General features: G+C 45.7%; 1 protein-coding gene across 9 annotated transcripts in view; it reads right to left on the reverse strand.

Annotated features, from left to right (window-relative positions):
• The window catches only part of LIMA1 (LIM domain and actin binding 1), a 67,372-nt gene that overhangs the window by 31,455 nt on the left and 18,634 nt on the right, over nt 1-17,283 (reverse strand). For 5 of the 9 annotated variants that reach the window (XM_088661341.1, XM_035103789.3, XM_035103791.3 and 2 more), the window contains exons 3-4: nt 11,487-11,532; nt 3,883-4,335 (exon numbers count right to left, since the gene is read on the reverse strand). In XM_088661341.1, coding sequence (XP_088517467.1) covers nt 3,883-4,335; nt 11,487-11,532 — 499 coding nt within the window. The remainder of the gene's footprint in view (nt 1-3,882; nt 4,336-11,486; nt 11,533-17,283) is intronic. The other 4 variants (XM_035103793.3, XM_088661344.1, XM_035103792.3 and 1 more) reach the window with 1 other exon arrangement.

The raw sequence follows: 17,283 nt of genomic DNA on the forward strand, positions 1-17,283 counted from the left end.
AAGGTCTGAGGGACAGTGGACCGGCCCCCTGCTGAAAAGGTTTGCTGACCCCTGCTCTTAAATCTCAGGTTTGTGGGTTCGAGCCCTGTCTTGGGCAAAAGATTCCTGCATTGCCGGGGGTTGGAGCAGATGACCTTTGTGGTCCCCTTCCATCTCTACAATTCTGTGATTCAACAGCCCTCTTTTTAGATGAAGTGCAAAAGCCAAGGTCAATCAACCTCAAGGCACAAGCAGTTTTAATGAGAGAGAGAGAGAGAGAGAGAGAGAGAGAGAGAGAGAGAGAGAGAGAGAGAGAGAGAGAGAGAGAGAGAGACTATTTCTCTGTTCCAAACAGACAAATCCCTTGAAGTATTTAAAAGTGTTTTCTTTGGTACTCTGCATCATAAGGAAGAACCAGATCAGTTCTTTAAAGGTACTGGTGAGTGTTTCATTTTACAAATCCTGATGGAAGGCAGGAATAATTAATCAAAGGGTGTGGCGCTTTCAGAGAGTCTCAATTTTTTAGGGCTCGGTTTCTAATTAAGAACCCTGAAGGACAGAATCATTGGCCAGTCTTCAGAGACTTGTGTCCTTCCAGGCCTAACGTTAGATTGGGCGACTCAAGTTTCCCATCGTCAAGTTTAAAAAGTCTCTTGCAATACACTTGGCACCAGCTCCAGGAAGTCTACTTGGGCACACCAGGAGTTGGAATTACAGTATGTCTTCTTCCAGAGCTCCCAGCATCTTGACAAAAATAAAGTCTACTTCTAATGAGGTGTCCACCTCTTTGCCTATCTCACACATGGTCAGAGAATCCCCATGAATTAGCAAGTTAGTACCCTTTCTTTTGCAGAAAACCAGGGCTTTCTGCAAGTGACTGGAATCCAGGCATGGGCTTGGTCAGGATTTATGTTGGGGCACTATTTATTGGGGGGGGGCGCAGAACAGAGCTATCTGCAACGCACTTGGTCAGTTAGTTATTTTTATTTATTTACTTGATGTGGGGGCAGCCTCCCCTCTGTCCCCCCCCCCTTGGCTATGCCCATGAACCCAAACCAAAAAAAAAAATTGGTAATAATATTTTATTCTTTTTCCCCCATACAGAAAGTTACATTTGTTACTCAACAATTATATTCCAAGTCAACAAAACTAGTGACTACCCACTGACCCAACAGCGATGCTTTTAACTGAGATTCCACACAATTGCATTTTAAGGTTCTGTCTGATCTAATTTCATCCTCTCGAATGTGTTTCTTAATATTCAAACAATCAAGATTGCATTCCTGCCTGTGGTTAATTTAACCAACCAGAAATGTTGTAATGTGGGGCTTTGTTTTAGAGAAACTGATTTCATCTGAAAATGGGCAGTCTCCTACAAACCAGGATTTTTTAAATTTTTAAAAGAAGTTTAATAAGCCATTTTCCCTAACTTTCAGCTCCCAAGTGCTCCAAGTTACACAGAGTCCTTCAGTGATCTTCTAATTACTGTTCAAGATCTCCTGCACCTCATTCTATATTCTTTGACAGCTATCCAACCTCTGCTAACTGGCTAAACTCCCTGCAGTCAGTCAGTCCCTGGAAAGATAAATCATAGCTGGCAGCCCCTCCTGCAACTCTTGCTTCATCATCCCCAAGGATATGTCCACTCCATGACTCAAGCAAGCCAAAATGGATTTTGTCCAACTCCCAAAGCTCAAGGAATGAGGCACTCATTGCCTGGACTTGAACACCCTTCCATTACCTTCTTCCCACAGTGATACTCTTTTATGACACGCGGATGCGAACATCACATGCACACAAGTCTTAGCGCTTGAAAACCTTTCCTAAGCAAGCCTTGCTCACAGCAGAAGGCTCCATTGCCTTCTTAAATATTGGGCTTTTCTGCATTTTCGGTAGCCATCCTTGGAAGATCTTAAGGACGAAGAGGGAGGGAAGAAAGGGGTTTCAAATATTTGGGCTGCAACTCCTGAACGCCATGGGTGTAAGTATCCCTGAACAAAGTACAGATTATTATGCTATCAGTTAACCAAAAAAAGTCTGTGTACCTCACAATCTAGTGGTTACAGCTGCTCCAAAGACATTTCCCACCCTAGTAGGATCACACAGTGTTGCGTGACTATCCAAGCACAACATCTCAAATGCAAATAATTTATAACAGTGTTGGTTAGCTGAAGAAAAAAGCCCTTCCCTTTTCTTCCATTCGACAAACTGGGACGGTAATAAATGTGCACTCAAACTGGAGGATATAGCTCGCAATGTATGCACTCTGGAATTGCTGTGGCAGCCCAAATTATCTGGCTTGCTTCAAGAATATTCCTAGACAGCTAAGCTGCCGTGTTATGGGGAAAACTTGATTGCTCACCAGGAGCAGTAAAATGACCTCCCATTCAGTCGGTTTCTGTTTAGAGTTTTAGGAAACATAACATTAGAATATTTTGTACAATGTGAAGGTTCGTACATGCACCAGAATGGTACAAGCTGGTCTGGTTCACGTATTAAGCTAAACCATAGTTCAAGAACTATAGCTGAAAGTACACACTGCTCAGTGTTCCTTTCCCTGCTCCAATGCTGACTAAACAAGTTTCACTTGTCTTGTTGCCCAAACCCAGGCTCATGGTTTGCTTCCTCCAAAGGAACCGCAACAGCAAACCATGGTAAGCCAAGAAGAAACCCTGGCTACTGCTTGTGCTTTATTTGCAGGAAACAAACCACAAGCTCGGGTTCAGGCAGCATGCAAAGCCAAAACCTGGCTTCTTTCATTTGTGGAGAAGCAGGAACTGAGGAAAGAGCATTCGTATTAAACCCTAATTTTAAACAAACCATGGTTTAATGTGAACAGGCCTTAGACTAAGTAGTCCAATCTCTTAGAAACAGTTCCTTTTGTTATGCTCAGGGCAACACAGTTATCATTCTCCAGAGAGCTGGCGTCGGTTTCTGGGAAGAGATCTACAGAGTCACACCCTGCTATTTCTCCAGCGAACATCATTTTCAGAACTCATTGAACATCTCAGTCAGCAAATTAAAATCAGTTACAACTGAGATAAAGCAAACCATTCCTTCCCGAAACAATTTTAAATACTAATTTTATTAAATTTACATTGGCTGAAAACTATTTGGGCTTTCCTAAGCCTCCAGCTATTTAAAGGTCTCAGCCATACCTGCTTATATTCTAGCAAAGACTCCGCACACATGCAAAGGGACGAAAGTGAAGGAAACTATGAGAAAACTAGAAAAAGTCAACCATATGCAACTCATTTTCTAGTTACGCAATTTTCCCGGGGGGGGGGGGGGACACAGTCTGCAGTCCACATGCAGGATCAGATTTCATGACCAGTTGTAGGAAAATGCAAGGCCTGTGAAATTTGCAAGTCAAAACTAGCAAAAGCAGGCACTCCCGGCTTATGTTCACACATTTTTCCTGTGATATTGCCCACCCCCTTTTTAGCAGACAAGAAACATTTGCTGAGTGCACACATAGGAAAGGACAGAAATTTATCTCCCACAAGAAACAGACTCTCTTCAGTTTATCTGTCACAGCTGCAGAATGCAATGGCTTGCCACTGCAATCACACACAAACTTCTTTTTTAAAAAATTGTAAGACGTGCCCGTCACAGTTATCTTTGGGGCTTGGCTGGAGCCAGCACGCTTGTTAATTCAATTTCCTGTTCCAGCAGTGTGTGTGCATGTGTGGCATGTGGGAAAATTGCATTCTGCAGTGTGCATTCATCTCCCTTGGGCACAGAGTTATATTAGCGCTTCGCCAGCTTAGCCATGAGATGCGTTTTACCACAGGAAGAATAAGATCACCACTTGCACAGCGGGCAAGTCTTTTGAGAGCCACCCCCATGTTTACCCCAGAAAAAAAAACAGCCAAGGGGAGCAGGAGCAATTCAATTCCTTACCTTTGTCTGGTTCGCATCCCCCCTCTCAAACATCATCTTTAGCCTGCTCAGAGGAACGCTACATTTCTCTATTTTCCCTGAAGAATCTGGGTTTTCATTGGCCTCGGGCTTTCCTACTTCTTGTCTGGATTCTCTAAGGCAATTTTCCATTTTCCCACTCTCGGGCGAATGGGCTTTCGCCTCCTCGCTGTCAACACTGGGATATCTGAACCGGCCAATCACTCCGGAAGAGGAACGGAGCCGCAAGCCGGGACCAATCCCCGGGCCTTTGTCAGTTTCAGCTAGGGAAGCAGCGCTGCCTTCAATTCCACCACCGGGGCTGACAGACTTCTGCCTAACCTCAGCACAGCTGCTTCGGAGAGCCTCCTTCCGAGCCTCCGGCGGGTTCTCCCACTTCTTCTTCAGGACGCTGAGAGTCCCCCTTTTGAAATGAGGGGGGAGGTTTTCCGTGTTCTGAGGAGAAGAAACGACAAGAAGAAGAAGAAGCAAGCAAGAAGTTAATTCCGGTTACTTAAAAGGCGCCAGGTTATTTTTAAAACAAACAAACAAACAAGGAACAAAACAAAACAAAAGCCACGAAGTGCTTCGGTGCTTTTCCGCTCCCTCCTCTCCCCAAAGAAAGGAAGTCGAAAGCACCGACCTTGAGCCCTCTCTGCTGTTTCAGACAGCTGTGAACAGTTGCAACTTGTGCCACATGGAGAAAGCTTGGATCCAGGGTGAGGAAGGGAGAGGGGGAGGAGGGAGAGGGAAAGAAAAAGGAGCTGAAGCAGGAAATGATAAAACAGGATGGCCTTATATGGAAGAAAGGCAGCCTGACTAATGGAAGAGTTAGGACCTAGCCCTTTTGTCTCAGGAAATTCTGCTCAGAGCAAACGTGGGAACAGAAATCCACCTACGGCTACCAGCAAGCAGAATCAAGGAAGGATGCCATTAGTATATGAGAAGGCTATTGCCAAATGCTGCAGAATTTCTCCATCTGTTCCAGGGGACCAATTAGCAGGCACTTTAAGAAACAGGAGGATTATGTCTGAAGCCTGGCCACCTTTACAAGCCTTTTCCTGTAGCACTTCAGCAAGTGTCTTCCTCACCACACCGGCAGGAAATTGGGATTTTTATTTTTTTATATTTTATCAGATTCGGCCACACGCTTTCAGGGATTCTTGTCCGAACTTGTGTCCGCTGTACACTATGCATTTAAACTGAAAAGTGCCATGTACGAAACGCCCCAGCCAAGCCAAGCCTTTTTACTTATTTAGCGGCAGACAGCAGGCTAGCCCCCCTCCTCGCTTTTCCAAACAAGGAACTCGGACGCGATACCTGGCAACGCTGCATCTCCGCTGCGTGTTCCTTCCGTATCCTACCAAGTGCGGTCTGAGACTAACCGCAAAGTGGAGCAGGTCTGCAGAGCTTTAACGTATTAAGCAGGATTAGCGGCTATATTGGGATTTAAGTCTCTCACCCTATTACTCTTCTGGTCACATTTCGAACACCCCTCTGCAAATTAGCAAGAATCCCCAACTAAGCCGCAAAAATATATTAGGCCCTTTGCTCGGTTTCAAGCTGGGCTCAAATTTGCAGAAGGCCAAATAGGTCAGCTAGGTGGGGGTGGGGAGGGGAGAGGAGAGGAAAAAGCTGCACAATATATAGCAAGGTGTTATTGAAGCTTTTGTTCGCAAAGCAGCCTCCTGCTGCAAAGGGACTCCTCCTCTCGGCTGCCAGGGCTTCCCGGTTGTTCTGATGCCTCAGCTCAGGGAATTCAAAGTGCTGGTTTTAACCTTTAAAGCCCTTAATGGCTTGAGGCCAGGTTACCTGGAGGAGCAAGTCTCTTGCCCCACATACACCTGTCTGAACTCTTGAGGTTATCTTCCAAGGCTCTCCCTCCAGGTGTCCCGCCAAACTGTCACCAATTGGGATGAGACAGCCAGCGACTAAAGGGGGAAACTTTTCAGTGGTGTTGCTCTAACATTTTATTTATATTATGGTATATTATTATTAGGGACCCAGGTGGCGCTGTGGTTAAACCACTGAGCCTAGGGCTTGCTGATCAGATGGTCGGCGGTTCGAATCCCTGTGACGGGGTGAGCTCCCGTTGCTTGGTCCCAGCTCCTGCCAACCTAGCAGTTCGAAAGCACGTCAAAATGCAAGTAGATAAATAGGAACCGCTACAGCGGGAAGGTAAACGGCGTTTCCATGTGCTGCTCTGGTTTGCCAGAAGCGGCTTTGTCATGCTGGCCACATGACCTGGAAGCTGTACGCCGGCTTCCTCGGCCAATAATGCGAGATGAGCGCGCAACCCCAGAGTCGGTCACGACTGGACCTAATGGTCAGGGGTCCCTTCACCTTTACCTATATTCCTGCATATAAGACTACTTTTTAACCCAGGAAAATCTTCTCAAAAGTCGGGGGTCGTCTTATACGCCGGGTCGTATTGCTTATATGGCGAGTATATCTCAAACTCTATATTTTAACTGGAAAAGTTGGGGGTCGTCTTACACGCCCAAGTCGTCTTATACGCCAGAATATATGGATTTATTTATTTATTATTATTATTATTATTATTATTATTATTATTGCTATTAAGGTTTAGATACCACCCTTCATCGCTGTGATCTAAATCACTGAGCCTCTTGGGCTTGCCGATTGGAAGGTTGGTGGTTCGAATCCCCGCAATGGGTTGAGCTCCCATTGCTCCGTCCCAGCTCCTGCCAACCTAGCAGTTCGAAAGCATGCCAGTGCAAGTAGATAAACAGGTACCACTGCAGCGGGAAGGTAAACGGCGTTCCCATGCGCTCTGGTTTCCGTCATAGTGTCCTGTTGCACCAGTAGCGGTTTAGTCATGCTGGCCACATGACCCGGAAAACTGTCTGTGGACAAACAGCGGCTCCCTCGGCCTGAAAAGCTAGATGAGCGCCACAACCCCATGGTCGCCTTTGACTGGACTTAACCGTCCAGGGGTCCTTTACAGGTTTTTACCTTTTTTACCACCCTTCATCATAAGATCTCAGGGCAGTTCACAGAATATAATTGTGGAATGCCTTCCATAAAGAGGCTTGCCCGGCATTGAAAAAGTGGTCTTTTTTGCACCAAGCGATGATGATTATAATTAATATTATCTGTACCCCACCCATCTGACTGGGTTACCCCAGCCACTCTGGGTGGCTTCCATCACATATAAAAATATAATAAAACATTAAAAACTTCCCTATGCAGGTCTGCCTTCAGATGTCTTCTAAAGGTTCTTTAGTTATTTGTCTCCTTGGCATCTGATAGGAGGTGTTCCCACAGGATATGGGAGCCACTCCAAGAAGACCCTCTTGCCTGCCATTTTTATTCTCCTATACTTTTCAGAAGTTGTTTTGGCGTTTCTTGTAAACTACCGTTATCCTCCATTGCTGGCTTTATTCTTGTCTTGTATCATAGAGTTGGAAGAGACCACAAGGGCCATCCAGTACAACCCCCTGCCAAGCGGGAAACACCATCAAAGCATTCCTGACAGATGGCTGTCAAGCCTCCGCTTAAAGACCTCCAAAGGAGGAGACTCCACCACACTACTTGGCAGCAAATTCCACTGTCGAACAGCTCTTACTGTCAGGAAGTTCTTCCTAATGTTTAGGTGGAATCGTGCTGTTTTTGTTCCATGTTAGATTTTATGCACTGCTCTTCTTTGTGGTTTTAGCCTTGATTATTGTATACTGTCTCCAAAGAATCAGTTATTGATCAATATAGAACAGGTATAGGCAAACTCGGCCCTCCAGATGTTTTGAGACTACAATTCCCATCATCCCTGACCACTGGTCTTGGTAGCTAGGGATGATGGGAGTTGCAGTCCCAAAACATCTGGAGGGCCAAGTTTGCCTATGCCTGGTATAGAAGTGTAGTAAATCATTTGTCCAGAGTTTTGATTGACTGCTGTTATTGATATCCCTTTTCTGTTGCCTGAAAGTTTTACCAGCCTGCATACTACAGTTTTTGCTGCCTCCTTAAATGCCCAGCAACTAGCCGACTGTCTGCTCTTAAATCCAATGACTCAGACATAAGACAAGGAATGCTTCCTAAAGAAGCCAAATTTGATAACGATCAAAAGCGGGACAGAATTTCCCAAGCCTGCCCAAACAAAACATTGTGTCCCCCAGAGGACAATTCAGTTCCAGTTCTCAAATATCCTTGGTTAAACTGGAAGGTTATCTTGAGCAAGCAGGACACTAGCAGAAGCACGAGGAAGAAAAAAGTTACAAGAAGCTGTGCCTTAGCAACTACCTGAAATAACTCTTAAGGGAGAAGAACAAGCATTGTGATTGAAGGAACTGTATCAGATCACTATCAGAATCGTTATCCAGGAATAGGTTTCGCTTCAGGCCGCTTGCTATGTTCAGAAAGAGTCCCCTCTCACAAGTCACTTAGATGACCCAAACACCAGAGGTGTTATAAAGGCAGATCTAATTTAAAAAGAATCAAAAGAGAGATGCTCCTAAGAACAACTTCTTCTCCCAGAACTGGTTGCACTTCAAGTTTCCACCTGTTTCTATTGAATGCCTCAGCATAGTGTTGGGTCCAAAAGCTTTGTGTGTTTTCTTTGCACGCTGATGCAGTTTGGGGAGAACAGTACAGCATGGGCTGTGACAATGGAAGGACATTCCAAAAAGGTAGAACATCTGCTATGCATACAGATGCGATCCCTGGCATCACCAGAGATCAGAGAGACCCCTGTCTTGAAACCCCTGGGGCAGTGATGGCGAACCTATGACACGCGTGTCAGACGTGACACGCAGAGCCCTCACTGCTGGCACACGCCCCATCAGCCCATTCACGCTGTTGTTGTTGCCCCCCCCATTTGTTCTCCCGCTCCCCCTGCAGCTTGTCTCCCCTAGAGCTCATCTCCACTACAGCTTGTCTCCGCTGTTAAAACCCGGATACTTTGTTGTTGTTGCTGCTGGTAGCCATAGATTGGTTTTTTAACCCTTTCTGTGCTGTTTTTCCTGGCGCTTTGGCAGACTATGATTGGGTGTAACAGCATTAGTTTTTTAACCCGTTCTGTGCTGGGTTTTTTGGCGCTTTGGCAGACTATGTCGGTGCTGCGTGTTAGTTCCAGCGAAGGTATAATTTGTCATTTATTTCTGTTCTCTTCCCCCCCCCCAAAGTGCAGCAGCTTTGGGGAATCCCCCCCAAAAGAAGCAAAGCAACTTTTGCACACACACACACCCCAAAAAACCTCCAAAACTTTGGTCGGCAGCTCCCCTCAAAAAGCTCAACAAATCTGGGCACTTTGTGATAAATAAGGGGTTTTTGGTTTGGTTTGATTAAATAATTAGTTTTTTGTTTATTAAATACAGTTATATATTACAATTATACATTTTTGTTATTTAAACTATAAATATCGCGAAATGATGGTTTCTGTCTCAAAGTGACACACCACCCGAGTTATGCTCGGTTTTTTGGTGAATTTTGACACACCAAGCTCAAAAGGTTGCCCATCACTGCCTGGGGAGACGTTGCCAATCACTAGGGGCATCTCTGAGCTGGATGTACTAATTGTCTGAAGAGACACAAGGCTGCTTCCTGGTTCTTTAAGAATGGAACACTTTTCAAACACTCTTCTCATTCCTTGATGGGCAGCGGCGGAGCATGTTTTCATGGCACCCACGGCACATGCGCCAGGCGATGCGCAGGGAGCAATCAGAGCCTGCCCCACACCAGCCCTTGGATCTGTACAGATCCCAGTCTCACAGAGCGCCTTGGGGGCATGAGAAGGAGGACACTGTTGCGTCCTTCCAGCCTCGCCCTCTAAGGGCTGGGATCGAAGGGCGCATGGCTGTTGTGTCATTCTCACACACCCCTACCAAGCATACTTCTAAACTGCAACTACAATTTAAAATTATAACCGTGCTAACTGCAGCATGCACTGTCATTTTCATATTGTCCTTTGTGGGCTTGTTAAAGGGATGTCTGTGACAGGGGTCAGCAACCTTTTTCAGCAGGGGGCCGGTCCACCGTCTCTCAAACCTTGTGGGGGGGCCGGTCTATATTTGGGGGTGGGTGTGAACAAATTCCTATGCCCCACAAATAACCCAGAGATGCATTTTAAATAAAAGTACACAGTCTACTCATGTAAAACATCTACATTGGCTCCCAGTACGTTTCCGAGCACAATTCAAAGTGTTGGTGCTGACCTTTAAAGCCCTAAATGGCCTCGGTCCAGTATACCTGAAGGAGCGTCTCCACCTCCACCTCCACCATTCTGCCCGGACACTGAGGTCCAGCACCGAGGGCCTTCTGGCGGTTCCCTCGTTGCGAGAAACCAAGTTGCAGGGAACTAGGAAGAGGGCCTTCTCGGTGGTGGCGCCTGCCCTGTGGAACGCCCTCCCAATAGATGTCAAAAAGGAAAACAACTACCAGACTTTTAGAAGACATCTGAAGGCAGCCCTGTTCAGGGAGGCTTTTAATGTTTAATAGAGTATTGTGTTGTATTTTTCTGTTGGAAGCCGCCCAGAGTGGCTGGGGAGACCCGGCCAGATAGGCGGGGTATAAATAATAATATTATTTTATTATTATTATTATTATTATTATTATTATTATTATTATTATAATAACGCGCTGATTCCTGGATCATCCACGGGCAGGATTGAGAAGGCGATTGGGCCGCATTCGGCCCCCGAGCCTTAGGTTGCCTACCCCTGGGTCTATGATGATGGGAGTTTTACAACAATAGGAGGGGTTTTGTGGTTGCTGTGCGCTTCATGCAGAACAAAAACACGACCACCACCTGTTGGACTCCCTGAACTCCCTGGATTCCATTCAACAAGGATGACAAAGGCAAAAGCATAAATAATAGACTCCAATTGGCGAACTGGAGATTCAGGAGGGGGAGAAGAGAAGGGGTCAAATATATCCTAGCACAAAAGATGAAGAAGCAGCTCCGGGCCAGAAAAAAAAGCCACAGTAACTTAAAAACAGAAAGCCTCTTGGTGGCATGGATTTGGGGTGGTACAAAAAATTATTTTGGGAAGCAGAGGCATACAAACTTCAGTCCCTTATTCAAACAGCTTCTATATTTCTGTGTTGAATAAAAGAATCAGGAATCGGGAATCAAGTCAGCTCCGTTTCCTCCTGCAGGGTTTGCTTTAGGTAGCTGAACATCCAGCAGCGCAGGTAGGAATTCGGAACTAAATGAGAGCATCCATTTAAGCCTCAGAGCTAAGCAATGAGCGAAAAGGTTCAGAATCGTAACAGCTGCTTTTGCTTCAGAGCACAGAGAAGGCTATTCATGGAAGTTTTGAGGTTAGGACAAAGGACTCGGGAGCTAAGAGTGTTCTGGTTTTGAGAAGCTGATACAGAGAGAGTCAGTGCATGACCCCCAGGGAAAGTCACTTGACTTCCTTGTGCTTCGGTCAACCCCTGAAAGGACAAGAAAGTGGGTCAGAGGCTGAGCAAGGCCTGAAGCCGAGGAGCCAAACAAAAAGCAAGTTTCCTAGTCAACACCAGATGAAGAGACAAGACAACTCCCTTGAGGACACTCAAGAGCAGCCGCTACAGGAAATGGAGAAACTCCAATGCTGACATGGTTTCCACGTGGCAATTCATTCCATAAATATCTTTTCAATACTTACATTTCTTTTTTTCTCCGCAGTTGCTTCCTCGGCTGCTTTCTGGTACCTTTGTGGGGAAAGGGGTAGAGAGAAGGGTTGGTGAAATAAATGGAGAGAAATAGCTTTATTCTCAGTCGTAAACTTGCCAAGTGAAGCACGCACAAAGTTTGTATGTGTAGGTCGGTCATTCGAGAATCTGCTAAATGTTGGATGACTGACAAGGCTGCTTTGACAAAAAGAAGGAAGTTTGGGGAAGGAGAAAGAAGCCTCTACAAACCATATGGTGTCATAAGCCCGTAACAAAATATTCAGCAGCAGCAGCAATAAAAGTCTTAAGTGCCTCCATTAATTGCGGCATGAGCTTTCATGTATGGCAAGCACCACCCTCTCGATTCATGGGTACAGATACAGTTACATGCATGCAAATGGGTAGAGAGGGAGAAAATGGTAAAATGACTGGAAACGAAACTTCACACATCTCAGTAGTCCACAAAAACCTATGCCCACATTACATCCATTCAGTCTTTAGGATCCCACAAGACACATCGCCATTTACACTGCAGCAGCAAATTGTTTTAAACTGTGCTTTAAAAGTTCTTTCAAAGCCAATTATATGCCAGACTAGCAATTTGGGGGAGATTAAGCCCCCTGTGGCCTCCGACTGCAAATGGTTAAAAGCCCTTAACTCACAATGCAGTTTGAAGATGAGTTGCTCTGCATTTAAATGCTCAACTGTCCCCAAATTAAAGCCAGTTGGAGGAGACACCAGAGTCAGCAGCTCTTGATAAGGCCCGGTTACCACACTCATGACTAATGTTCCCCCATAGCATCTCCCCTGAATTTCATATGTACTCTTTCAGTAGCCTGCAGATATGTACTCAGTCCTTCTTGCAAGCCATTCCTCAACTGCGTATACCACACAATGGACCCACCAGACAAGCATCCCTCAGATGATTTATTCTTATTCTTAACCTGGACCACCACCAATGTGGAACCCACCCACTTTCAAGGTCAGGGTTCCCCAGCATGTGGGTCAGGCACACACAAGTGTGCCCCTGCGCATGAGGATAGGGGAGTACAGATTCTGTGGCATTAGGAAAGGAAGATCACAGGACACCTCTGGTCCCCTCCTAAAGCCCAACAACAACAACAACAACAACAACAACAACAATTTATTATTTATACCCCACCTATCTGGCTGGGTTTCCCCAGCCACTCTGGGCGGCTTACAACAGAAAAATGAAATAAAATAATCTATTAAACATTAAAAGCCTCCCTAAACAGGGCTGCCTTCAGATGTCTTCTAAAAATCTGGTAGCTGTTTTTTCTTTGACATCTGATGGGAGGGCGTTCCACAGGGCGGGCGCCACCACCGAGAAGGCCCTCTGCCTGGTTCCCTGTAACTTGGCTTCTCGCAACAAGGGAACCGCCAGAAGGCCCTTGGTACTGGACCTCAGTGTCCGGGCAGAACGATGGGGGTGGAGACGCTCCTTCAGGTATACTGGGCCGAGGCCATTTAGGGCTTTAAAGGTCAGCACCAACACTTTGAACTGTGCTCGGAAACGTACTGGGAGCCAATGTAGATCTTTCAAGACCGGTGTTATGTGGTCTCGGCAGCCGCTCCGAGTCACCAGTCTAGCTGCCGCATTCTGGATTAGTTGTAGTTTCTGGGTCACCTTCAAAGGTAGCCCCACGTAGAGCGCATTGCAGTAGTCTTCAGGGGCACAGTTACCCCATTCAGGACTAGGGAGTCCTCCACACCTGCCCGCCTCCTGTCCCCCACAAACAGTACTTCTGTCTTGTCAGGATTCAACTAGGGAAGGTCAAAGGAATAAAACAGTATTTCTGAATCCATTTTTACCAAACCAGGTTAGGAATTTGAGGTAAAAGGAGCACAGCCCTCCTGGTTCACAAAAATTCAGCGTACCTCAGCAAGGTTCTTGGACGGGGGGGGGGGGGAGCATTTCTTTGTTTTATTCACAGTATTTTTATACCATTCATTAGCAGTATGTTCTAGGGGTGGTGCACATTTAAACATGCCTGATGATCGTCTTCCAAAGCAACTACTCTATTCCAAACTTAAAAATGGAAAGCGTAATGCTAGTGGTCAACAAAAGAGGTTTAAAGACTCTCTAAAGGCAAATCTAAAAAAAAAATGTTGTATAAACACCAACACCTGGGAAACAATGGCCTACGAGCACTCCAGTGGGAGAACAGCCTTTACCAAAGGTGCCGTGGACTTTGAAGACGCTTGAACTCAGGACAAAAGGGAGAAACGTCACTGTGATCAACTTCTGCCTGGAAACCTATGTTGCCACTGTGGAAGGACGTGTGGATCCAGAATTGGCCTCCACAGTCACTTATGGACTCACTTTAAAACTGTGTTCATGGAAGACAATCTTATTCGGCTACGAGTGATTGCGAAGAAGAAGAAGAAGAAGAAGAAGAAGAAGAAGAAGAAGAAGAAGAAGAAGAAGAAGAAGAAGAAGAAGAAGAAGAAGAAGAAATTTAACAAACCCACAATATGAACATTCCACCTACCCAGGGCTTTCTTTCAGCCGGAACTCGGTTTTGGCACCTCTCAGGTGTGCGCCATTGCCATTCTAAGAGAATGAGGGATGCGTTCCTGGAGAGTTCCGGCACCTCTTTTTCTAGAAAAATAGCACGCCGACCTACGCTTGTTCTGACTGGAGCGGAATATAAGGCGCCTCAGGATCCTACGCCTCCCGCTTCAGCACCACAGCCACACAACCACATTTTCCCAGACACCCCCAGGACTTCCAAAGCCATCTTGGCAAATGGCCAAAATTGCATCTTTGGATGAAACTCCAAAGATGCAATTTTGGCCATTTGCCAAGATGGCTTTGGAAGGGGACTGGGCAAATTCATGGAGAACAGGTCTATCAATGGCTGTTAGCCATCATGGCGGCTAGAGGGAATTTCCGTGTTAAGCAGCAGCACGCCATTGAATGCCAATGACTGAGGAGAAAGAGATGGGGAGCACAGTGGTACCTCGGGTTACAAATGCTTCAGGTTACGAATTTCACTAACCCAGAAATAGTACCTCTATTTTTTTTTTAAGAGATTTTTATTAATTTTCAAACAAGAAATACACAAACAAGACATGTAATATAACACTGTCCCTTCATTTTCCTTCCACACACCGGTCCACTTCTGCCACCAGTAGGGCCCGTGTGCTTTCTTTCTCTCTTTTTTTTCTAGGTTTATTAATATGATTATGAAAGAGCTGGGGGATGCAGATCCCCATAACTCCTTCCTCCGTGTTCTCTCAGTGGCAGGGGGGGGATATGGAGGGAGGAGGGAGGGGGGAAGCAGAACTCAATTCACAATTGGACCCCTTTGTTTCCAGAAATAGTACCTCTAGTTAAGAACTTTGCTTCGGGATGAGAACAGAAATCGTGTTCCAGCGGCCCGGCGGCAGCAGGAGGCCCCATTACCTAAAGTGGTGCTTCAGGTTAAGAATAGTTTCAGGTTAAGAACGGACCTCCAGAACGAATTACTTAACCAGAGGTACCACTGTACTATTGTCATCATGTGGGCTTCCCAGAGGTATCTGGTTGACCACTGTAGGAAACAGAATGCTAGACTAGATCCATTTATATTTTCTTCCCCAATTTATATATTTTCCTTTCCTGTAAGGAATGGTAAGCAATGTTAGATATATAAGCTAGGTGTCAAATGTCTCCTTAAACCAGGGTCACTAAAACGGAATTTGGGGGGCTGGATGACTCAAAAGTCGTATTTTTAATTACGACTTTTTGACTCCTGAAATCCACTCTGATTCTGCAGATAAAATATAATGGATGGAATTCTACAGGATGTGTTGCTAGTGTGTGAAAACAGTCAAGATCCAAGGATCCCCAGGCATGCACCTCCAAATGATGGAGATGGCAAGCGCCATCCTGGCGCCCGGGCATCTTCACTTGGTTGCCAGTGGCCAACAGCCAGGTGCAAATTGTGCTTGGCAAATTTCAAATCCTGATGGTAACAGTCCCTGCAATGTATAACTCTGTGCAGTAGATTAGGATAGGAGTTAGTGACTGGCTCAAGGTCAACCACAAGGTCAGCTTCTGGGCTGAGCGTCAATAGTTGGCAGCAAGGTTTCCTGGGTGCTGGTCTAACACCCTTAAGCACCTCACTTTGCTGGCTCCCTTATGCGGCAGGGGGCTCATTCCCTGCCACTTTATCAATTTGCTAGGCTGGAGAAACAGTACAAAACAAAGCAGAAAGCTCCTACTTTTGCATCTCTCCCTAATAGCTGCCAAGTCTCCCGCTGAAAAATGTGGGATCAGCAGCGGCGCAGCACCGGAAGTCACTTCTACGCATGTCTGGACATGCGTAGAAGCAACTTCCGGTGCCACGCTACCCATGTCTGGGCACCAGAAATCGGGTCGTGCCAGGACCCAAAATGGAGCCCCCCTGGCAGGTAGGAAATCCGGGGGATTTACGGGATTTTTTCCAATCCAGGCTGCCAGCGGGAAACGGTTTAAAATACGGGGATTTCCCGCGAAAAACGGGAGACTTGACAGCTATGCTCTCCCTGCACCCTGTGCTCCAAAATGTTGAATTTAACACGGGACAAGTGGGTAAATAAAAACATCTTCACGCTGGCCCAGCCCAATTCTTCTTGCCACTGGGTGGCATCTGACCACAATAAATGTGCCAATGTGAAGCATAACTGGAAGCAAATAAATGCAGGGCGTTTTTAGTTCTGGAATCCTAGAAGCAAAAAAATGGATCTGCTGCACAGGGATTATGTAGCACTAGGATTCAGAGAAGCAGTGCTGGATCTGGGAATCAGGAACAATACTTCCAAAGAGGGAGATACAGACAGACAGACAGACAGACAGACAGACAGACAGACAGACAGACAGACAGACAGATGGATATTCCTTGTTTTAAACGTTCATTTTTGCAAGGGGCTTTGGGTTTCACTCTTTGGGAGGAGGGGACCAATAAATATAGTTATATATATGGACAATCCATATATAGACACACAATCCATGCTGCTAGTTTTCCTGAAGACTCTGGTTTGTTTGGGATTCTACTGCACTTCCTAAAAAGAGGCCAATAAAGTACTCATTGGAGGTGTTTTAATAAAAAAAAGGGTACAGGATCAGGACATTATTAGTAAAAAAAAATCAGATGTCTGTAAACCTCCTGCTGCTGCATGCTTAACTGTTGGGGGGGTGTCTATTTTTCAGTGGGTAAGAAAATTACGCACAAGCACTGGCAGAAGAAACGTCACATTAGGCCTCTTAATAGGCCGCATTTCTTAAGCAACAAGGTGTTTTAAAATATTCAGAGTGGCTAGCCTCCCGTGCCCCACATTGAATGCTTCCACATGCAGCCAGTTCCAATTTCTGTCAGCGGAGAAGGCGTTGTCATGTTCATACCAGCTAGGATTGCTGAAAGCATGGGTTACAAAAGCCAACTCCTTTTGATTCTATTATTTCCTCCTTCAGAAACCTCAAACTGAGCTGCTATCTCTATCAGGAACCCAGTGGAAGCATTTCCTGAAAACACTTACAGTAAGGTAGATGATTTGGCAAGCTACACACCTTAGCTACCATGATGTTTGTTTTCCTAGCTCAACAAAAACATGGTGACATTCCCCAGTCCTCTGTTCAGTAATCTCTGCAAAGGAGAACAGCTCTGATACACAGGGGCTCAGTTCAGACATCACAGCAAACACTGGTTTAGTGTGACATCTGAATTGACAACCCATAATCACAAATGCACCTCCAGAGGCCATTAAAATAAGAAATGCAGGGAAGACAGAACAAAAAGCAAACAA

Source organism: Zootoca vivipara, chromosome 2 (genome assembly GCF_965207765.1).
Source record: "Zootoca vivipara chromosome 2, rZooViv2.hap1.1, whole genome shotgun sequence".
NCBI classification, from domain to species: domain Eukaryota; kingdom Metazoa; phylum Chordata; class Lepidosauria; order Squamata; family Lacertidae; genus Zootoca; species Zootoca vivipara.